This window comes from Mytilus edulis, chromosome 2, assembly GCF_963676685.1.
Source record: "Mytilus edulis chromosome 2, xbMytEdul2.2, whole genome shotgun sequence".
Classification (NCBI taxonomy): domain Eukaryota; kingdom Metazoa; phylum Mollusca; class Bivalvia; order Mytilida; family Mytilidae; genus Mytilus; species Mytilus edulis.
In genome coordinates, this window is record NC_092345.1 from 19,112,294 (window position 1) to 19,137,072 (window position 24,779).

The following is a 24,779-nucleotide window of genomic DNA, read 5'->3' on the forward strand; positions in this document are numbered from 1 at the left end:
AGAATAGATCCAATTGAAACTTTAAACAGATGAAAATATCATCAAGACAAGATCTAAAAATAAGTCTATATAGTACAATATAAATGAAATTTTCCACACAATAGTTGCAAGGGGAGGATCCAGACATTTAAAAAAGGGGGGGTTCCCAACCCAAGACAAAAGGGGGGGTTCCAACTATATGTCCCCATTCAAATGCATTGATCGGCCAAAAAAAGGGGGGTTCCAACCTCCGGACATCCCCCCCCCCCCCTGATCCGCCAATGGTTGCTAGGTCTTAATCACAATTTAACCCATTGTTTGTCCGACTCCATTATCGTAAAAACAATAGGAATATAGACGACAGAAACTGTCCAGCCGAGAAATTCATAAAAGATACCAGGCTAAAACAAGCAATTGCCAAGGTTGTTATGAAGGAAATAAAAACGTTCATCTCCAACAAGATGGCATCCCCACATGCACTTGTCTCTACAATGACAATAGAAAACAAACTATATACGTGCTACGTACGTGCTACGTTAAGGTTATTTGTTTTACAGAGACAGGTACTTATGTTTATAACGACCTGCTTATAAGACTTAATGTTATTTTTTTCTATCTTATTTCTGACTAGAAGTCATCATTTATTTATGAATGTTATGATAGAACAAATGAATCTTTTTCTATGTAAGGATACAAGACAATACTGCACAACCGAATAGTAAAAAAAGTACAAGGACAGTGGTTCTATACTTGTAGATTTTTTGGAAAAAAAGACGTGAAAAATGCATTTTAGAACCATAATTATGAATACAAAATAACGTGCCAATGTCCTTTCTCTATAGTATTTAAAGGGGGTAACTATGCTGATCATATCAAACTCGTTTATACGCAAGCTTTATTTCTAACACAATAAACAATTGGGACCGGTTCGGATCCAAACTTTCTGAGGTATGGCTTCATTATTATCCTGTTATGAAAATTTTTATAACATATAAAGCAACATTTAAATCAATATAAATGGAGAATAATTCAGATGCGGATTTAGGGTTGGCATGGGTCCGACACTCTTATGGAGCTTCATATGTAATAAAAGCATGGACTTTTTTTTATGTATCACTCCAAGCATTGGCTTGCATGACCCCCTTATTGAGTTTTTATATGACAAATCCTTATCATCCCTGCAACTGCAATTAAAAATCTTTTTATATTTTACAAGGATAATTTTGAATATATGAAAAACAGAGGCGGATCCAGAAATTTTCATAAAGGGAGGGGGCACGGACTGACCAAGAGAGGGCCCGCACTAGTCATGCTTCAGTGATTCCCTAAATAATCAACAAATATTTTACTACAATTGGAGGGCCCGGGCACCCTGTCCCCCCAAATTTGCATCTGGAAAATTTAAATGATGTGTTTAAATGTTTCTTACCTTGGATAACTATTTATATCAGAACAATATAGACCTGCTAGTAATCCACTATCAATATACAATCATCCTGACCTCGTACACTTAACTATAAACAATACATGAATGTCCAATACAATGAAGAGGCATCATGCATTGTTGATTAATCCTCACGTGTAAATCTGATACTAATTGTAAACGTCAGCGGTGCAAGAGGAAACATATGTTCGATATATCATAGACTTACATTCTGATCGAATGGGAACGAATTTCATACAATGAACTTTGAGAAGTGAGCATTTGAATAATAACACCTTAAAAATAACTCTGAAGGGTCTTTGAATGCTTAATGTGTCAAATTGATATGTCTGAGCATTCGAAAAATAAAATAGCCTATTTCGATATTGACTTCAAACTTTTAAAATGTCAATAAAACTGTTAAAAGAGAATCTCGAAATGCTTATAACAGCAATGGTTTGCTTTGGCGATTTTTTTTATTATTATTTCACCTGAGGCTTTGTAGAAAACCTTCCATATATTAAAATTTAAACATGTAAATTTCCAATGATAAGCATTTCAAGTAGTCTCTAAGCGGTGTCTCGTGGTTTTTTCCCCTCTTGTTTGATATAAAAGAGGCGAAAGATACCAAAGGGATACCTTAACTCATAAATCGAACTGACCGTGCCATGGCAAAAAAAAACCCACAAAATAACCAAAAGACAAACAACAAACACAGAAAACTAACGACTGTACAACACGAACTTCACCAAACATAGAGGGTTATCTCACGACTGTACAACACGAACTTCACCAAACATAGAGGGTTATCTCACGACTGTACAACACGAACTTCACCAAACATAGAGGGTTATCTCACGACTGTACAACACGAACTTCACCAAACATAGAGGGTTATCTCACGACTGTACAACACGAACTTCACCAAACATAGAGGGTTATCTCACGACTGTGCAACACGAACTTCACCAAACATAGAGGGTTATCTCACGACTGTGCAACACGAACTTCACCAAACATAGAGGGTTATCTCACGACTGTACAACACGAACTTCACCAAACATAGAGGGTTATCTCACGACTGTACAACACGAACTTCACCAAACATAGAGGGTTATCTCACGACTGTACAACACGAACTTCACCAAACATAGAGGGTTATCTCACGACTGTACAACACGAACTTCACCAAACATAGAGGGTTATCTCACGACTGTACAACACGAACTTCACCAAACATAGAGGGTTATCTCACGACTGTACAACACGAACTTCACCAAACATAGAGGGTTATCTCACGACTGTACAACACGAACTTCACCAAACATAGAGGGTTATCTCACGACTGTACAACATGAACTTCACCAAACATAGAGGGTTATCTCTCCGGATAGTTAGGCAGATCCTGCTCCGGATAGTCAGGCAGATCCTGCTCCACATGTTGCACACGTTGTGATGCTCATGTAAGTATAAACATAATGTTAAGTCTGAATCTGCTTATCCTTGTCGTTATGTCACACCGAACTTGTTTTCTTCGACTACATATTAAAAGATGTAAATTCACAACACTTCCTATAATAAAATTACCTTATCGGAGTTATCTCCCCATATTTGGCAAAGTTGAAGAAAATTAAATCAAACACAAATATGGTGTGGTTCTTTTTTTTTTATATATAAATTACTGCCCTAAATATGATAAAACATAATTATTTTACATTACATCAAAAGTTTTATATACATATGAATTACATACTACTCTCGAAATTTGCACATTTTCATTAAAGATCTACATCAATTTTTAGCTCACCTGACCTGAAAGGTCAAGTGAGCTTTTCTCATCACTTGGCGTCCGTCGTCCGTAAACTTTTAAAAAAATCTTCTCCTCTGAAACTACTGGGCCAAATTTAACCAAACATGGCCACAATCATCCTTGGGGTATCTAGTTTAAAAAATGTGTTCGATGACCTGGCCATCAAACCAAGATGGCCGCCATGGCTAAAAATAGAACACAGGGGTAAAATGTATATTTTGGCTTATATCTTTAAAACCAAAGCACTTAGAGCAAATCTGACATGGGGGTAAAATTGTTAATCAGGTCAAGATCTATCTGCCCTGAAATTTTCAGACGAATCGGACAATCTGTTGTTGGGTTGCTGCCCCTGAATTTGTAATTTTAAGGAAATTTTGCAGTTTTTGGTTATTATCTTGAATACTATTATAGATAGAGATAAACTGTAAATTTATAGCAATAATGTTCAGCAAAGTAAGATCTACAAATAAGTCAACATGACCAAAATTGTCAGTCAACCCCTTAAGGAGTTATTGTCCTTTATAGTCAATATTGAACAACTTTTCGTCATTTTTGTAACTTGTACAAAAATCTTCTTTTCTAAAACTATGGGCCAAATTTAACCAAACTTGGCCACAATCATTACTAGGGTATCTATTTAAAAAAAGTGTCTAATGACCCCGCCTACCAACCAAGATGGCCGACATCAGTAAATACAGTAACAGGTGAGCGACACAGGCTCTTGAGAGCCTCTAGTTTTAATCTGCTACATCAAAATCCAAGATGGTCCATTGGAAGAAGACACCCGAGACACCTTTACCGACTGTGCAAGGGCTGTATAGCCAGTCCAAGTCGTTAAAAACTTCGATCGTCGTACACAGCTTAATAGCAAAGTAATATTTTAACTCTTGGTTCTGTATTCAAGGTACGATTTATCCCTCCCTGAGACAAGATACTTGCATTTACGTTGGCCGCTCTACTTTATACTTTGTATACGACCGCATAATTTGTTTTGCGTCGTATAATGCTATCATGTCGTCGTCTGCGTCGTCGTCCGAAGACGCATTTAGTGTCCGGACAATAAATTTAGTTTAAGTGGATGGATCTCTATAATTTTTTGTTGGGATTGATTTACGGGGTTATGGTCCCAACCGTTTAGGAATTAGGGGGGGGGAGGGGCCCAAAAAAGCATTTTTGTAGTTTACAGACAATAACTTGTGTTCAAGTGTATGAATCGCTCTGAAATTATTCCACAAGTTTCCATACCACAAAGGGGTGGTTAAGATCAACTTTTGGGGGGTTGTGGCTCAAACCATTCAGACATTAGGGACAAAAAAGGGGGACAAACTAGTATTTTTTCATAGTTAATGGACAATTAAGACAATTTAAAAGCAGTGTAAGGGAGGTAATTCATATACATTTAAAATACAATGCTGTGTATGTTTAGATTTACCTCCCTTACACTACTTGTAAATTATGTATAAAGAAATGCCAGGTTTGGACTTAACAAAGAAAAGGGGGGTCAATAGGCAACAGTATAGTGTATTGCTCAAAAGCAAAAAAGGGGGGGTAAACATTTTTTTAGGGGTGGGTTTTGGGGGGGGGGGGGAGGTCAATTCTATAAATTCAAATCATATAACCAATTCTAAGTTTTTTTAATACAGTTATTCTGTGTCAGAACTTCAACCTATTATATATTTGATTACAATCCAAATTCAGACCTGTATCAAGCGCCAAAATTGTGTCCATTTTTGTCCTAACTGTTCAGGGTTGGACCTCTGCGGTCGTATCCAGGTACGCTCGGCGAAGTACTTTATTATATTTGTTATGGATATGATATAAACTTGAAGTAAAAAAAATACAATAGAAAAATAAACAATAGGACATAACGTATTCATCATTACTCATCATCAGACGACCATAAAATCCCTCGTGGGTTTAAAGCTGTAATAATGGAGAATTCAGTGTCAAAATAATTATCCTTCTGCCATTGCAGGGTAATTAATTCGTACAAAATGGGGTTTCTTTCTCGAAAACGAATGTACCATACAAACTACATACTATTAATCGAAACTTTATTCGTGTGAGACTTTGAACATTGTTGAAAGTAAACTGACTCGCCACTAAAAGTCATTAATCAAATACACAAGCATTCTTGAGGGAATTATCTTTAAACAAAAATAACGTCTAGACACTTTAATCATTTTGATGTTTTATTTCCATACCCATTGTAAGCTTTTCAGTCTGCAATTGCATCAAGCTAAAATTCGGTCCTTTCAAATCATGAAGCCAAATAAAAAGCAATGATATATTTTAGAGTATTCAAATTAGAAAATGTCGTATATAATGAAATATTTTCCTCGAGATAGCAATCTTCTTTTTTCATTAGCTATTACTATCAGGTATTCAAAAAAGAATTCCGTGGACGTGAAGCCTCGTTTAATTCATACTTATAACGGTATTTGGATGCTATATTTCTATTTATATAATCTAAAACACACCCGCGACATAGTAGGTAAGTGACTGAATTAAAGTACCTACGCCTATTTTTTAGTACGAATTTTTAGTATTCGTATTGTCATCTGAAAAAGTCATGCTGATTATAAAGTGCACAGTTTTAAAAAAAAATCTTTAAAACCTTGCAGTAAACGGTAACTTTCATCCCGGCAAAATATCTTTTCAGTTAATGGAGTATATTGTAGTGTAGGAAAACGCCCATGTATCAACTATACTTGAGTCTGAAAACATCTAAGTAAGATAGTGCTACTACGGATTTCTTTAAAACTGAGTTTTGATGTGTGTATTGCTATATAATTGTGTTTCTTTATTCTACATTGACTAAGGGTATAGGGGGAGGGTTGAGATCTCACATAACATGTTAACCCCGTCGCATTTTCACCTGTCCCATCCCAAGTCAAGAGCCGCTGGCCTTTATTAGTCTTGTATGTTTTTTAATTTTAGTTCATTTATATGTTTTGTGTGCCGTCCTTTTCACTGAACTAGTCATTAAGTAAACAATTTTATTTTGGGGCCAGCTGAGGACCACTTCCGGGGAAAAAATTCTCGCTTCGTTGAAGACCCATTGGTGGCCTTCGACTGTTTTCTGCTCTTTGGTCGGATTATTGTCTCTTTGACATATTCCCCATTTCCATTCTCAATTTTATTTCATCCACAATACAACATAAGATTTCCAGAGACAAATAATAAAAATAACTTAGAACAAAAGTCAGCAATACACACTCAAAGTGCACAAGTACAGAGTCACATGAGTATAGACTATCGTCTGAATTTTTGATAACTTCTAGCATCTTTAAAATGTGGTCCACGTAGCAATACATCCGCACAATCTTCATTTCCTTTATGGACAGCTAAAACTATAGGAGTCTGGTTCTGAAAAAAATATGAAATTATAGTATGATAATACATAATCGTCAAAATTACCACGGTTGTATTATTCATATATATATTTAACAGAATGGCATATATAAACCACAGTATAGATTTCCTATAATAATGATTGATAGATTGTTTCTTTTTCGTTTACCTTTAGTAGCAAATATTCCATGCATGTTCAGGACAGGAACAAAGTATTAATGATTAGATATAATACGTAGGTTCTGCTGTGCAAGGTATGGGTACTTAGGGCACGGAACAGCCACAAAAAACTATAGGGTATATCACATAGGGACCGCAGAAATGGTGCCTAGCAACATACCACGAACGGACCCATACGATATGCTTCTATAGTTCAAAACATGATGAAATATTATTTTTGTGTTTGTGTAAGAAAAGTGCTGATATCTGTGCTAAATGCGTTTTCTCGTTTTCGCATTTTCAACTTCGCATTCTTGCGTTTTAGAGTGATTAAAGAAAATTATAACCATAATTGCACTTCAGTTGTTCCTTTGTAAGACTAAGTAATAATTTATGTAAAATTATTTAATAATTGCGATTAATAAACTCTGTTTTTATAAGTATGCACCCATAACCGAAACGAACATTTTTGTTAAGGGGCCAACCGAAGCCCGCCTCCGGGTGAGGTATTTTCTCGCTGTGTTGAAGACCAACTGTTGGTCTTCGACTGTTTTCTGGTCTTTGGTAGGGTGGTTGTCTCTCTGACATATTCCCAATTTCCATTCTCAATTTTATCAATACTTCAAAATCTAGTATAAAAAATATATTCTCTAAAAATCTCGGATTAACAATCGATATTGACCTCTATCAGTTCAAGCCTGAGAAATATTGTGACATAGTTTTTTTACCTTATAATTTTTAAGATTTTTGTCGGCTCCCCTTTCTACTAACAAGGTCACATCATTAACGTTGCCCACACTGACGGCAATGTGTAAAGCTGTGTTATTCTGAAATCGTTATTGTAAATAATCATTTATTTTATATCAAATGAGGGCCAATTTCTCATGACAGACATGGGTAAAGCTGTGTTATTCTGCCCGCCAGGGCGCAGACCCACGAACAAACCCAACTCAACTTAACGGATTTGTAAAACTCATAAAAATGAAGCCTCAACAAAAATTTGAAATAATATTATCAGCCAACCTGCCATCAAACATGGCTGTATTCACTTCAATTTCATGTACATGTATATGGATACAATTGTGTAAAAATTACTGAAAGGACACTGAAATAGCCTGACGATTTTTATGGGTATTGATAAATAGGCTACAATTTTCTTAGATAGGTAGCATAAGATAAGATAAGATATATTTTATTTCCAATTAAGGGCCCACAAGCGGCATATAGAGAATACTAGTATAAGGAATAAGAACATTGGTTAGGATAGATACATATAGAATTTACATATACAATACAATATTTTTTATTTTCCAAATTAAAGGGCCCATTAAGAGCATAACATTAATTACAACATGACATAAACATTACAGAGTGATTAAAGAAACATAAAATAAAATAATAATTCAAATGTATGAGGAAAGAATCAGTGGTCAAGGGGAGATAATTTTGATATCTATTTAATTACGAATGTTTCAATCGTCCTAGCTACAAAACAAAATCCCGTTCAATTTTTCTCGAATGTGACCTTCTGAATTGGAATTATCACCGGGTTTGTGCATACATGAGGAACACGACGATTGCTACGTGTAGAGCAGGAACTGCTTACCCTTCCGAAGTATATAAAATCCCCCCAACCCCCACCCCCGGGGTTTTGGTAGGGTACGTGTTGCTCAGTCTTTGCTTTTCTATGTTGTTATTGTGAACTGTTGTTTGTCTCAATGATGTACCGGTATATAGTCATACAATATGACTTTGTTTGTCTTTTGTTCGTTTTTCGTTTTTTTGCCATTGCGCAGTCAGGAGTTTTTTCGACTTCAGTGTCATTTTGAATTTCCTTCGTATATTTCGCTTCTCTCTTAGAAACAATCGTACTAACAGTATTAGAGTATTACGTTTTATTAATTAAATTTTAAAACAGTTAGAATTATTTTAGAAACAAATAAATACCTACATTTTTATCTCTGGCATCAATAAAGGCACCACCTTTGGTAATCAGCATGTCCATGCATTCTGTTTTATTTCTTGCAGTTGCACAGTGTAATGGGGTACGATGCTGTTATAAATAATACGAAATAAAGCTTAAAAACTTACTAATGCAAACCTATCTTTGCTTTTTGATCCAATTGTAGCAGAGTGATTTTTCATGCTTCATAAATTATGTAATTTGCACTTTTGAAATCATTGATTTATATTAAAAATCTACTTATCAAATTCTTATTGGGTCTTTAGTTTAATTATTTCACTCTTGCAAAGTATTTTTACTAAAGGATATTTATCCTTTATGACTTGATTTAGTATATGATTTACGTATTGAGTAATGTTACTCATACATATTCATGGCGGTTGAAATTGAACTCTTGTTTTGATTGGTTCTTAGTTATTGGCGGTTAAATTGAGTTTTCCTTTGTGTACCTTGGGTAGAATTCACCTGGACACTGGTCAGTGAAAGACGTCCATTATTTACTCAGACTATTATAGCAGAAACCCATATTTACAGATTGTATTTATTATATTCAGCTTGACAGTTTTCTAGACATGACTAGTAAGTTGCACTTTCTTCTTTATTAACATTTTGACACGAATTAATAGATTTGGTTAACTTTCCTATTTTCGAGTAAATACTCTTCAGATTGCATGTTTATAACATCGGAATGAAAGATTTGAATGAGCGTATTTTTGGTAAAGAAGCTAGGTCATATTTTTATAAAGTAATGTAATATTTGCCGCTGATCATAGCGTAATTATGCAATGTATAGAGATATCGTAATAACAGTATTTTACGAATACTGCATGTAGAAAAATAGCGGCATGTATGATAAGTTACAGTATATTGTAAAAAGAAGAACGAGTTACATGTCCGCATAATGCTATTTTTATATGGACGAATTGAATACAATTGTCATGTGATTAGTATTTTATATAATTACGAAGAGTCCGTTCTTATTATTGTATTTTGGTTTTCAGGACTCTGATGTAGATTACTTCTTTGTACTTTGTGCCAAGTTCCTTATTTACTAGAGAACTCACTCCACAAGTGGTAAGCGCATAATTTGTAGTTTTTGTATTATTTTATACTATAGAAATGATAGTTATTCATGGATTATTTCCATTGGCGATTAAATGATAGTTATTCATGGATTATTTCCATTGGCGATTTGCGTGTTTTTAGCAAATCAGTGGTAGAATTTATATGTTGGTATTCAGACATAGTAAATACTTTTTGAATGTTGTAATATTTAATAAGTTTAATTGTAAACTTTCATATACTTGCGAGAAGTAATTTTAAGATACATTTAATTCTATTTGGTTGTAAACGCATTGAAACTGGTTACCGTTATAATTAAATGTCGGTCAGAGAAACCGGTTTGTTAAAGTACATGTGACATGTGATTACATTTCACTACACGATTGAATGAATGAACATTCCATAGTAAATGTGTATCTACTGTTTATAGTAACACCATTATATTAGAAATTGTGTAAACTGTATTAAAATTGTCTGTGATATAATATGTGTATAATAATATATTATATATGTTACATGAACTATCATTAATGTTTATAATCTTGTTATTTCAGAGTTTTTATTCTCTGGTAATAAAACCATCCGAACCTTAGAAAGTCTTTCGTTTATTTCATTATACCGGAAGAGACCCCTTTCACATTTGGCGCCCACGAAGTATTATGGAATGATGTGGCACAGAGAGATCCGTCAGAAGTCCGATGTTCCAGAATTATTGTCTTTCTACCCGTAGATGTTGATGTTTACCTCCGTATATATTAGTGATGTCACGCAATATTTTCCAGATCACGTGCACGTGTTGATGTTTACCTCCGTTAGCCATGTGGATGTCCACGTGTATTTGTTTACATACATGTATACCGTATAACCGACTTAGAAGATTGTTGTACCGGAAGTTACTTTATTGTAACTTAGACTTGACATTTGCTTTTGATTATTGTACATTGTGTTTGTGCATTGATTATTTGTGTTGGAAAATATTCTTATTTATAAGGTAGGCAGTTTTACTTTATATATATATTGTAGCTTGTATACAGCATAGTTTGCTTTCAACACTTAGTTTTTTTCACACATTTTTACACAAACCTGATTGAAAAAGACACTTTGATTTTTTTTTCCATTTATTTCTAGGGTATAGTGTTATACTGTCACTGACTTAGTCTATGATTGATTGAAACACCATGTTTGAACTCGTAGTGGTGCATCAATACCTACACTCAGTATACATTGTCTTTAAAAAAAAAAAATTTTGGTGCATCAGTACTTGGTCATAAGCACTTGACGTTTTGACTTTGTCATTTCATTTATTTTTTTATTTTTTTCATACACACTTGCATATGCACAGTGACAGTTAGGTTACAGTGAGAGTTAGTTTGTACTGCTAGTAAAACCATATGTGACTTATACAGATTAAAGTAAACACAGAAAGCAACACTATCGTATACAGTTATAGTATATAGTACTTATACATTATGATGTGACACATAAACACATAATGTTCTGAAATTGGTATTCATCTAGATCGTAGAGTATTTATATATTATTGGGTATTTTAGACTTGATTATACATGTACATATTTGTTACTGAGTATAACTGAAAGAGACTTAGCAAATCTTAAGGTTCATCATAAGGAATTGAAAAATATGGCCGTGTTTACACCTCCAAAATTACTATGAGTACAGACAAACTGGTACATCCAGGAAAGTTTTAAGGCATGGCAGGAACTAGATATATAAAAGTTATATGAAGTCTACGTTTCAGAAAATTAAAAACTTACCTGGATTTTGATGTTCATTTTTTTCCAGTCTGCAGAAGATAGCAAAATAAACAAACACCCGAGTTTCATTTGATACGGTCCACTCAGTTACACAGTTTAAACCTGTTAAATCACCTATTGTTTACAGGTGTCTATTGTCCATCTATTGTCCATTTAAATCAATAGTACTCACAACATTGATTATATGAGGGGAGCTTCTCAATCGTTTTCACTACTTAGTTAATTTTTGCACCTTCTGCAGGAACGAAAAAAAAATGGATAGCAAAATCTAGAAAAGTTTATAATTTTCTGAAACACAAAATGCATTTAAAATTTATATATCTAGTTCCTGCCATCCCTTAAAACTGTTGCAGGTGTATAGGTTAGTCTGTACTCAGAGTAAAATTTGGGGTGTAAATACGGCCATTTTAGCCAAAAGGTTATGATGAACCTTAAAAAAGATTTTTGAAACTGGTATTTTTGTTCTGCCAGTGGTATACTTGAGTATACAGTTGTATTTTATTGTTTGATAATTTGTTTACATAATGTTTATCTGATATTAAGTATTAACTAGAGTTAGTTAATAAATAGTACTGTTTTGATTATATATATAGTGTGGTGTATTGATTATTGAGTATTGATTTCTTATAAATAGTTTGATTATAAGATTGATTTTGATTATAATTATAGTGTGGTGGTATAAGACCTATAAGTTAATAAATACATAGGCATTATAAATACATGTAGTTGAACATATATTTTTTTCGGAAAACATATTTTGATTAACCTAGTTTGATAATAGAGAGTGTAGAGTATAGTATAGTTGTGAGGTTATACACACAGTTTAACATTATTTACATTAACACTTAGCTTTAGCACATCAGATTAGACTTTACTTGATTTGACATTGCATACCGGAAGTGTAGTTGATTCTTGGTATTTCTGATTAGGACTTGTGTCTGAGGTATATTTGACTTAGTTGGAGTTATTGCCCTTAGTTCTTTGATTGTTTACTTGATATTTACTGTGGTTGTAGTCAGTCTTGACTTGTTGCATTAGTCATTTGTTAGTCATTCTTCTTGACAGCAGTTTAGGTATTTGCATTTAGTGATTGATAGTTATTACTTGACTCTGAATACTGTACAGTTACATTTGTAATTGATACAGAAGGGGAGATAATTTGAACTTAATTTTTTTTTGGAAATATTTTATTTGACTTGAATATTATTAGTGACTCTTGGTCATTAATATTTTTGAAAGTTTTTTTTTGCATATATAGCGTGTACTTTGTATTATATCGGATTTTTTTTTATCGTGTATTTTTTTCTACTATGGAGCCCACTGAGTACCAACCTGATACCCAGCAACAGTATGGTTCTATTGGTTCATCACATAGACGACGTCGACGACGCAGGAACCGCAGACAAAGACCCTACTGGGACAACGACCACTACCAACCAGTACAACATGCATATCCACCTGCTCCAACTTCAACATTTCAACCGAGAGAACCTATCATCTGTTACCGATGTGGTCAAGCCGGTCATTTGGCCTTTGCATGCTGTGTCAGACTAGACCATTCCAGACAAGCATACAGCTACCAGCAGATCAACATGGAAGACAGAGCCTTTGCTTACCAACAGCAACCACGCAAAGATACAACAGGTCTTATAGGCAGCACCAGTGAAGTAACTGTCAAGATAAATGGTATGAAAGTAACAGCCTTACTGGATACTGGTTCAACAGTCAGCACAGTGAGTGAAGCCTTCTACAGAGAGTACCTTGCTGAACAACCCATAGAGACATTGAACAGAATCCTCAACATTGAGTGTGCTGATGGTCTGAGTATGCCGTATCTTGGATACATTACAGCAGACTTAGAGTTGCCAGGTACATCATCAGATAGACAACAGCCATGCATACTTTTAGTAGTACCAGACAGCACTTACAGCAACACTGTACCACTACTCCTTGGAACGAATGTCCTCAACACAGCTATGGATGATGTTAAAGCCCGTTTTGGAAACAGATTTCTCCAAGATGCAGATTTGTTTACACCATGGTACATCACTTTCCGCTGCTTATCATTACGAGAGAAAGAATTGCAGAAGAGAAGTAACAGACTGGCAATCATCAAATGTGCAGAAGGCAAGACAGTACACATTCAACCCAACAAAGATGTAGTACTTCAAGGTTACATGGACCATGAGATACCATACCATCCTGTCTGTTGTTTGCTACAACCCACAGAAAGAGCTGCCATACCAACCGATTTAGACATTGCTCCATCATTAGTCTCCTACAGCTACAAAGATAATCGACTAGTTCCAGTACACTACTAGAACTATCACTGTTTCACCAAACGCCATCTTGTGTGAAGTACAGCCAGTTGCAGTTACTGACATTGAAACACCTGATGCCAACAACCATGATGTACTGTATGATGTGAGTCTACCAACAGATCTACTAGACGATGAACAACTAGAACAAGGAAAGCAACTACTTCGTCAGTTTAGAGATGTCTTCAGTACTTCAGACACAGATATTGGTCACACAGATAGAGTTCACCACAGAATAGACTTGAAGGATGAAAGGCCATTTAAACAACGACATCGACGCATCCCACCTGCAATGTTTGAAGAAGTTCGCACCCACCTTCAACAACTTCTGGCAGCTGGTATCATCCGTCGATCACATTCTCCATGGTCATCAAATGTAGTCCTATGTAGAAAGAAAGATGGGAAGCTAAGAATGTGCATCGACTATAGGCAATTAAACAACCAGACTTTTCGGGACTCATACGCACTTCCAAGAAGCGAGGAGATCTTAGATGCACTTGGTGGAAACAGCTTTTATACTGTACTGGATATGAAGTCTGGATATCACCAGGTAGAGCTTGAAGAATCACACAAACAGAGAACAGCCTTCACAGTAGGACCGCTTGGATTCTATGAGTTCAATCGCCTTCCATTTGGACTTGTCAACAGCCCAGCAACATACCAGAGATTGATGGAAGATATCCTAGACGACCTTCATCTCAACATCTGCTTCATATACTTAGATGACCTCATTATATTTTCTAACAGCTATGAAGAACATCTAGAACGTCTCGAGAGAGTCCTACAGAGATTAAGAGAAAGTGGTTTGAAGTTATCACCCAAGAAATGCGCCTTCTTCCAAGAGAAAGTGAAGTATATTGGCCACATTGTCTCCAAGCATGGTATTGAGCCTGATCCAGCCAAGTTAGAGAAAGTAAAGAATTGGCCAAAACCAACATCACCAGAAGAGGTTAGACAGTTTCTCGGCTTTGTTGGTTATTATAGAAAGTTTGTGAAAGATTTCAGCAAGATCGCCAGGCCATTAACAGATTTAATGCCAGCGCCACACAAATCTAAGAGATGCAAGACCAACTATAAGCAACCATCAAACTGGATATGGGGTGAACAACAAGACAAAGCATTTAACAACTTGAAGTCACAGCTACAGAAGCCACCAGTACTTGGTTTTCCACGCTATAACCAACCTTTTGAGCTGCATACAGATGCTTCCATGCTAGGACTTGGTGCTGTACTATACCAAGAACAAGACAGCAAGAAAAGAGTCATAGCTTATGCCAGTCGTGGACTTAGTAAAGCAGAACGGAACTACCCTGTACACAAGCTTGAGTTCCTTGCATTGAAATGGGCTGTCACTGAGAAGTTTAGAGACCACCTCTACATGAACAAGTTCACTGTGCTAACAGACAACAACCCGTTGACATACGTCCTTACAACGGCCAAGTTAGATGCTACTGGACATAGATGGATTGCAGCCTTATCAGCATATGACTTCAACATCGTCTACAGACCAGGTAAAGCCAACGCTGATGCTGATGGTTTGTCAAGGTTACCAGGACTGCTCGGAAAGACCAACACTTCCAGCATGTGTACTGAATCCGTGAAAGCCATCTGTAACTTGCAGCACGTTCAGCCATACCTGCAATGCTTGTCAATGTCAACGACAACAGCTGATGAGCCATCATTGCCACCAAAGTCTATGGTCAACATCAAAACAGCACAGAAGAACGACAAGATAATGAAAGAATGGTTATACTGGGTACAAGAACATAGAAAGCCAGCCAAACATCAGATAGAAAGAACGCCATGGAACATCTGGTTTATCAACAACTTTGACAAGCTTATACTAGAAGATGGCATACTGTACAGACAAATCAACATCGATCAAGAGCCAGTGAAACAGCAAGTTTTACCAGAAGCCTGTATTACCACAGTCCTTACAGCACTTCATGATGATATGGGACACCAGGGCCGTGACAAGACACTTTCACTAGTCAGAGATCGCTTTGTATGGTATGGTATGACCAGAGATGTTGAAAATTGGATAAGCCATTGCAACAGATGTATACGATGCAAGACACCAGCCAACGAGAAAGCACCACTCATCAACATAGAGTCTTCTCAACCGTTGGAACTTGTATGCATGGACTACCTGTCATTAGAGAAATCCAAAGGCGGCTTTGAAAATGTACTCGTTATCACCGACCATTTTACCAGATATGCCTTAGCTGTTCCAACTAAAAACCAGACTGCGAAAACAACAGCAGAAGCCTTCTTCAACCATTTTGTTGTTCACTATGGTTTGCCGAAGAGAATCCACTCTGACCAAGGCGCTAACTTTATGTCCAACATCATCAAAGAGTTATGTCACATTACTGGAATGGAGAAGTCGAGAACCACGCCATATCATCCTATGGGGAATGGCTTGACAGAACGCTTCAACAGAACACTGCTCAGTATGCTTGGTACCCTTGAAACAACACAGAAGAAGGATTGGAAGTCGCACATCGCTGGACTCGTTCATGCATACAATTGTACTCGACAGACAACAACTGGCTTTTCTCCATACTACTTGATGTTTGGAAGACCACCAAGATTACCAGTGGACATTGCCTTTGGTTTGGACATAAACTGCAAGAAAGAACCAGCAACGAAGTATGTTGATGCCATGAAACAGCGACTTAAGAAGGCTTACGAGTTAGCAACAAGATCAGCAAGAACAGCACAAGAAAGACAGAAGTCAGGGTATGACAAGAAAGTTAGAGGAGCCATTCTGCAACCCGGCGACAGAGTACTTGTCAGAAGAGTAGCCTTCGACGGTAAACACAAGATTGCAGACAAGTGGGAAGAAGACCCGTACCTAGTTGTTTCACAGCCAAACAACGACATCCAAGTGTACGTGGTTCAGAGAGAAAAGGGAGAGGGAAAGAAGAGAACACTACACCGAAACCTTCTACTCCCGATTGGATTTCTGCCGAGTGATGAAGAAAAGAGAAAAGATCCTGCACCTGTAGCCAGGCGTAAAGTGAGACAGCCTACCAGGAAAGAACCGACAAAGTCTGAAAGCATTGAGCAGATTGATGAGACGGAATCAGATGAAGAGTCGGAGCAGGATTACTATGTAATTGTGTCTGAGATGAGCCCACAGAGCAACAGTGACAATGATGCTACAAGTGTGGAAGTGGACCAGACAACAGGGACTCTCAATGCTACTGGTGACGGCCATGCTAGTGTTGAGGGAGGACAGGGCTCTGGTTTTGGAGGGGACGCTCTTCCTGCAGTTGAGATTGATACTGGAGAACCAACCCCTGTAGTTGACGATGGTAATGGTACAGCGACGGGCCATGCGGATGAAGATGACACTTCAGATATGGTAGATGGCAGTGCGCTGACCGACACGTCACTTGGACCGGCAGATGTACCCACAGAAGCTCAGACAGAACAACCAACACCACCACCACAGAGACAACGACAGCGTCGTATATTGCCGACACCACCACGACATTCACCAGATTCACCAGTTACTCGACCCCAGAGAGAACGCAAACCACCAGCTTATCTCAAGGACTACGTCACCACGTCCAAACAGGCCATAACACAGCCAGACTGGTTGAGGAGAGTAAACTGGTTGCTACATCAAGCAGAGAATGGTATATTCAAAGGACAAGAGATAGAGCTTTCCAGAACCATTATGAAGATTATGGAGAGTGACCTTTAGTGTTCCATCATGTCGAGGACGCCATGCTTTCTGGAGAGGGGAAGACAGTTCTAATGACATGGAAGTCATTTTTTTAACAGAGGGGAGGATGTAGCAGAGTGATTTTTCATGCTTCATAAATTATGTAATTTGCACTTTTGAAATCATTGATTTATATTAAAAATCTACTTATCAAATTCTTATTGGGTCTTTAGTTTAATTATTTCACTCTTGCAAAGTATTTTTACTAAAGGATATTTATCCTTTATGACTTGATTTAGTATATGATTTACGTATTGAGTAATGTTACTCATACATATTCATGGGGGTTGAAATTGAACTCTTGTTTTGATTGGTTCTTAGTTATTGGCGGTTAAATTGAGTTTTCCTTTGTGTACCTTGGGTAGAATTCACCTGGACACTGGTCAGTGAAAGACGTCCATTATTTACTCAGACTATTATAGCAGAAACCCATATTTACAGATTGTATTTATTATATTCAGCTTGACAGTTTTCTAGACATGACTAGTAAGTTGCACTTTCTTCTTTATTAACATTTTGACACGAATTAATAGATTTGGTTAACTTTCCTATTTTCGAGTAAATACTCTTCAGATTGCATGTTTATAACATCGGAATGAAAGATTTGAATGAGCGTATTTTTGGTAAAGAAGCTAGGTCATATTTTTATAAAGTAATGTAATATTTGCCGCTGATCATAGCGTAATTATGCAATGTATAGAGATATCGTAATAACAGTATTTTACGAATACTGCATGTAGAAAAATAGCGGCATGTATGATAAGTTACAGTATATTGTAAAAAGAAGAACGAGTTACATGTCCGCATAATGCTATTTTTATATGGACGAATTGAATACAATTGTCATGTGATTAGTATTTTATATAATTACGAAGAGTCCGTTCTTATTATTGTATTTTGGTTTTCAGGACTCTGATGTAGATTACTTCTTTGTACTTTGTGCCAAGTTCCTTATTTACTAGAGAACTCACTCCACAAGTGGTAAGCGCATAATTTGTAGTTTTTGTATTATTTTATACTATAGAAATGATAGTTATTCATGGATTATTTCCATTGGCGATTTGCGTGTTTTTAGCAAATCAGTGGTAGAATTTATATGTTGGTATTCAGACATAGTAAATACTTTTTGAATGTTGTAATATTTAATAAGTTTAATTGTAAACTTTCATATACTTGCGAGAAGTAATTTTAAGATACATTTAATTCTATTTGGTTGTAAACGCATTGAAACTGGTTACCGTTATAATTAAATGTCGGTCAGAGAAACCGGTTTGTTAAAGTACATGTGACATGTGATGTACATTTCACTACACGATTGAATGAATGAACATTCCATAGTAAATGTGTATCTACTGTTTATAGTAACACCATTATATTAGAAATTGTGTAAACTGTATTAAAATTGTCTGTGATATAATATGTGTATAATAATATATTATATATGTTACATGAACTATCATTAATGTTTATAATCTTGTTATTTCAGAGTTTTTATTCTCTGGTAATAAAACCATCCGAACCTTAGAAAGTCTTTCGTTTATTTCATTATACCGGAAGAGACCCCTTTCACACAATGAATTTTAACATAAACATATATGAGGTAATGTTTTGATGACTGATTCCAATTTTCTATTTTGCTTTAAGAAAACCTCTTGTTTTGGAAGTACCTGTATGAGGGTCTAGGCGAGGGGTCCTCAATTTAAGTATTCTAACGAGAGTGATTGTACTGATTTTCATGTGATGGAAATCTGTAATCAGAATTATATTACCTAATCTATTTTTATTTTGCGTGTGCCATTTGCGCTGGAATTGGTATCATACAATATCAAAGGTAACGTGTCAAAAGCTATTTCACAAACATTTGGCATATTCAAATCGCGACTGACATGAGTTACAAACAATTGTCATGCGAAAGAATTATAGTTACTAGTAGTAGTTTATTATAGTACGAAGGAAAAAAAAGCTGCCTAAAGGACTTGCCTCTACTTTGTCTCTAGCTTCTGTATTAGCACCATACTTCAACAATATGTTTACACTTTCTGTGTGTCCCTCTCTGGCGGCATGATGCAAAGCTGTGTAGCCCTACAATATTTTTTTTTACTCTTAAACTGTTTTATTATTTATGCAAGTGTGTTTGTTGAATAAGACTTAAAGCGGAAACAATTAAAACATGCTACAATATAAATTGTAACCTATTTGCGGAAAATTTATTTCTGATGTTGCCAATAGTTCCTTACTTTTTATTTAATTACCGCTCCCCTCACATCCTAAAATTGGTGTTGCAGCTTCTTTGGAAAAAACTCACTCTAAAACGTTTTCCTCTGACACCGACAAGTAGTATATTTGCCTGCGTAAAAATACATTTTAAAAGATGCCCCAGGGGATAACTTTTAGGAATTTCGGGTCCTCAATTTTGAATTTGTTTGACCTTTTTCAACTTTTTTTTATTCGAGCGTCACTGGTGAGTCTTATTCTAAGTAAAAACGCGCGTCTGGCATACAAATTTCAATCCTAGTATCTATAATGATTAAGAGTGAACATTATATCTATAATAATGATGCTCAAGGGGAAACTTTATCCAAATATTATCTTCCATTAGAAATGACAATTTACATAATGCCTGTATAATATGGAATCACTCAACATCTTGCCTGTGTATACATCTGCCAAAGAGTAATCCTTCCAAGTATAATATTTGTATATAATGATGCCCAGGGGAAATGACTTTTTTATAATCTTAATATATGTTAACGATGACTGAAGATGCAACAGTTAACATATACCTGGGAACAGGTCAATATATATGTTCCTGCATATACCAAAATCTGCTGTGCACGATAGCAAAGTTCATTGTGTTGCAATGCCAATTAAAACGACTGACAAACAATTAAAGATAATCAAAATTTAGAATGGAAATGGTGAATATGCCAAAGAGACAGCAATCTGACTAAAGAGCAGTGCAGTTAAACCCTTTTGTGATTCTGTGAACGGAGCGAGTTTATGATTTGGTCTACCCATAATCAGAAAATTGCAACAGACACAGAATATTTATAAATTGGACTCAAGACAACCATTTCTATAATAGTATTTTTCTTCTTCTTCTTCTTTGGATTGTCAATACTCAAAACCCTGATTTTTCGCTTATAATAAAGTTCTTAATAAAATAAGATAGAAATGATTTTATTTCCAATATGGTATGCACACGGTAAATGACTTACAAAATTTGATGGTGAGACAAAATTGGCATCTGCTCCGAGTTGTAATAGTTTCTGGACCTGCGCTGTTCTTCCGAACTTTGATGCATTAGCCATTTCCTGTAAAAATACAACTGGATTAAATATAAATCAAAGTTCTGAATGCTCAGCTGGTGAATTTTGTTCCAATATCATAAGAGTCTGCATGAGAATTCCTTCATTTCTCTATTCTAAATATTTTTGCATTGTTGGTACTTACTCAGTTTTGATGATATTTTTGATACAGTCGAAAATGAACTATATTGTTCAAATAAGGCCTTCGAAAATAGTGGAATAAATTACTTTTGGAGTGTCAAGAACTCGTTGGAAGTACTTGATAAATTGCATGCTTATATTGGTGATTTTGAATCTGTTCAAAGTTTTGATTTTTCTACCCTGTATACCACATTGCCTCAAATTCACACACCTAATTAAATGGGCATTCAAAAAATCAGAATGTGAATATATATGTTCAAACTCTTTTAGGTCATTTTTTAGTAGCAATAAACAAAAAAACTATGTTAATTGGACATGCTTTGATACTATATATGCCCTTGAATTTTTACTAGGTAACATTTTTGTTCGCTTTGGGGATTCCGTATATCGTCAGATTATCGGAATTCCAATGGGGACTAACTGTGCACCACTTATTGCGGACCTGTTTTTGTATTGTTATGAGTTACAATTTATGACAAAAATAAGCAAAGACCCATTGAAACAACATCTGATAAACAAATTTAATAATACTTTTAGATATTTGGATGATATTTTGGCTCTCAATAATGACGACTTCAGTATGTATATTAATGAAATTTATCCTGTTGAGCTTATTTTAAATAAAGCTAAAACTAACAATGACCACTGCCCTTTTCTCGATCTTGATATCTATATCACTAATGGAAAGCTGAATACTAAAATTTATGATAAAAGGGATGATTTTTCATTTCCTATCGTTAATTATCCGTTTTTAGATGGTGACGTTCCCTTGTCACCATCTTACGGTGTTTATATATCTCAACTTGTACGATTCGCTCGTGTATGTAACAATGTTTTAGATTTTAACGAGAGAAATTTATGTATTACTGAAAAATTATTACACCAGGGTTTTCGATATCACAAACTAGTCAAAACATTTACTAAATTTTATCATCGGTATAAAGACATTATTCGTAAATATAGCTCAACATGCAGACTTTTAATACGTTCAGGTATTTCACATCCAATTTTTTATGGTAATATTCTTTATAAAGCACAAAGGTGTCAGTATTCACCTCAGAAACTTACAAAACCTTTGAATAGACTTATTAAGAAGGGATATAATTACGATACTGTTGTCAAGTCATTAAAGATTGCATATTTTGGCGTTAATATTGAGTCATTGATAAGGTCTTTGCATCGGAACTAAACACATTTATTCTAAAAACAGTTGTTGGCATGACACGGGTTATGTTCTTCTCATATATGTTATGATGGTATGATACTAAACCCCTAACGGGAAGGATTGTGCCTGATGTTCATATGATGAAATCATAATCTTTCAGTCAGTTTAGTTGAAGTCTGGAGCTGGCATGTCAGTTAACTGCTAGTAGTCTGTTGTTATTTATGTATTATTGTCATTTTGTTTATTTTCTTTGGTTACATCTTCTGACATCAGACTCGGATTTCTCTTGAACTGAATTTTAATGTGCGTATTGTTATGCGTTTACTTTACTACATTGGTTAGAGGTATAGGGGGAGGGTTGAGATCTCACAAACATGTTTAACCCCGCCGCATTTTTGCGCCTGTCCCAAGTCAGGAGCCTCTGGCCTTTGTTAGTCTTGTATTATTTTAATTTTAGTTTCTTGTGTACAATTTGGAAATTAGTATGGCGTTCATTATCACTGGACTAGTATATATTTGTTTAGGGGCCAGCTGAAGGACGCCTCCGGGTGCGGGAATTTCTCGCTACATTGAAGACCTGTTGGTGACCCTCTGCTGTTGTTTTTTATTTGGTCGGGTTGTTGTCTCTTTGACACATTCCCCATTTCCATTCTCAATTTTATACTTAAAAAAAAATATCAGACAAAAAATATCTCAAAATGTTGTTCTTCTCTTTAAAAGCATACGAGGTTTGACGATAAAAGCACATTAAATTTCTCTATGATTTTTTAAAAAATAAAACGAAACAAAAGAAAAGGAAAGATAAAGGAAAAGAAATTAAAAATAAACATTGTACAAGAGGTTAAATAAAATCTCACCCTGTTAAGCCGAAGTTTGTTGTCCTCTCTGATTTCTGTCCGTGATTTGATTCTTATATCTCTGTCTATATTCATCTCGTGCACCCTGGCTTCCTCCGCCAATGAAAACTGGCCGCCACGAATTAGCCCAAAAGCGGTGATTAAAAGTGGTGTTTTAAAACACCAAAAATCAAATCAAATCAAATCTTGAACGTAATCAATATGTACATTCGAATAACCAGATATCTCCATGCAAGTATTACGAAAAACCAAAAAAAATGTAGTTTTTCCCTACGAACAACAGCAAGTTCCATCGGATACCATCTTAAACAATCTTCTTTTAGATCAACAAATCGTCCAGCTGAAAGGAACGGATTGTAATACCTAGAGCTTGTTTAGAGAGACAATGCTACACACAGACTCGTTAATATTTGTTTGAAATTTCTAGTGTAATCGAATTTAAAACATGTTTTGTCTTTCATTCACGTCAATATTAATATTTTGAAACAAGTGCACAACAGTCAATTAGTTAAAAAGAAAACAAGATCAAAATACACTTTGTTTTAACATTCGTGTTCATTAAACTGTGAGCAATTAAATGCTACTTTAAAACAAAAAGATCTTTACGTTTCATTTCACTTTTATTTATCATTATAACTGAGGGTCTGGGTGGGTGGGTGGGTGGGGGGGGGGGGGGGGGGGTGTCTGTTATTCTGTAAACATTTAAATTTCACCCCTTTTTTCTCTGATCTTCAAAAAATTTACCCCCTTTTTCTCTAATCTTCAAATAGTTAGACCACTCATTTCCCTAATCTTCATTTTTTTTGCTCGTTATTCTCTAATCTTCATTTTTAAGGGCATTATTCTTTAATCATTTAACCCCATCCAAACCCTCATAACTATGTAAGGACATTTAATATACTGAATAACATGTTCGATCCTTACCCTTTTTAAGTGAAACAAATGCCCAACAGTTCATGCAAGTGCAATTATTGAAGATCCCGATACAATTGTTTTACTTTCATAATTTTGTACCGTTGAATTTATATTGGAACTCATCTAGAAATATGAAATATGACAAGGTATACCAAAAGCTATCAATGCGAAACAAATTAGTTTATCACTTGTCAATACAAAGCAACGGACAAAAAGCAAAAGTGTCAGACCAAAAGCAAAATTATCGGACAAAAAGCAAAAAGGGCCGAAAGTAACGGACAAAAAGCAAAAGTGTCGGACAACAAAGACGGACAAAAAGCAAATGCCTGACCAAAAGCACCGTATCACCACTGTCTTCATTTCCGATAACTTTGCCGGTAATCAAAATCTTAGATTAACATTCACCTTAATTGGAAAGGGATGTAACAAGAAAATTTATTCCACATCCTGGTTAATTTGATTCCTCAAAACTCATGTAGAGATTAATCACTTATAAAATGTACTTCAGAAACGAAAGATACTGAAAGTCTGTTTCTATTTAAAAGTCGTCCTAAATCTTTCTATGTTGTAATGTTACAGAGAAGGATGAAGATTTGGTACCACTAAAACGTTTAAACCTGCTGCAATTGTTTACACCTGTCATAAGTCAGGAATCTGATGTTCAGTACTTGTCGTTTGTTAATGTGGTTCATAAAGTGTTTCTCTATTCTCGTTTTTTTTTATATAGATTAGACTATTGGTTTCCTCTTTTGAATTGTTTTACACTAGTAATTTTTTGGGTCCCTTTATAGCTTGCAGTTTGTTGTGAGCCAAG

General features: G+C 35.5%; 2 protein-coding genes and 1 long non-coding RNA gene across 4 annotated transcripts in view; 1 reads left to right on the top strand and 2 right to left on the bottom strand.

Annotated features, from left to right (window-relative positions):
- The window catches only part of LOC139511641 (ceramide synthase 5-like), a 44,971-nt gene extending 42,747 nt beyond the window's left edge, over positions 1-2,224 (bottom strand). Inside the window, exon 1 of the mRNA XM_071298596.1 lies at positions 2,152-2,224. The gene's annotated coding sequence lies outside the window, so the exon portion shown is untranslated. The remainder of the gene's footprint in view (positions 1-2,151) is intronic.
- Positions 2,225-6,251: 4,027 nt separating this feature from the next.
- LOC139511643 (ankyrin repeat and SOCS box protein 8-like) lies at positions 6,252-23,534 on the bottom strand. The gene is made up of 6 exons (XM_071298600.1): positions 23,051-23,534; positions 20,798-20,893; positions 19,560-19,661; positions 8,677-8,778; positions 7,454-7,552; positions 6,252-6,581 (listed from the first exon to the last, which is right to left on the bottom strand). The coding sequence occupies exons 1-6, from the start codon at positions 23,123-23,125 to the stop codon at positions 6,468-6,470; spliced, it is 588 nt and encodes a 195-aa protein (XP_071154701.1). The 5' UTR covers positions 23,126-23,534; the 3' UTR covers positions 6,252-6,467.
- LOC139511644 (uncharacterized) lies at positions 8,853-10,346 on the top strand. 2 transcript variants are annotated; one of them, XR_011662063.1, is made up of 3 exons: positions 8,853-9,267; positions 9,690-9,762; positions 10,305-10,346. It is a non-coding gene; the product is annotated as an uncharacterized lncRNA (long non-coding RNA). The 2 variants fall into 2 exon arrangements; XR_011662062.1 differs by having other exon boundaries at positions 8,853-9,762.
- Positions 23,535-24,779: the final 1,245 nt, after the last annotated feature.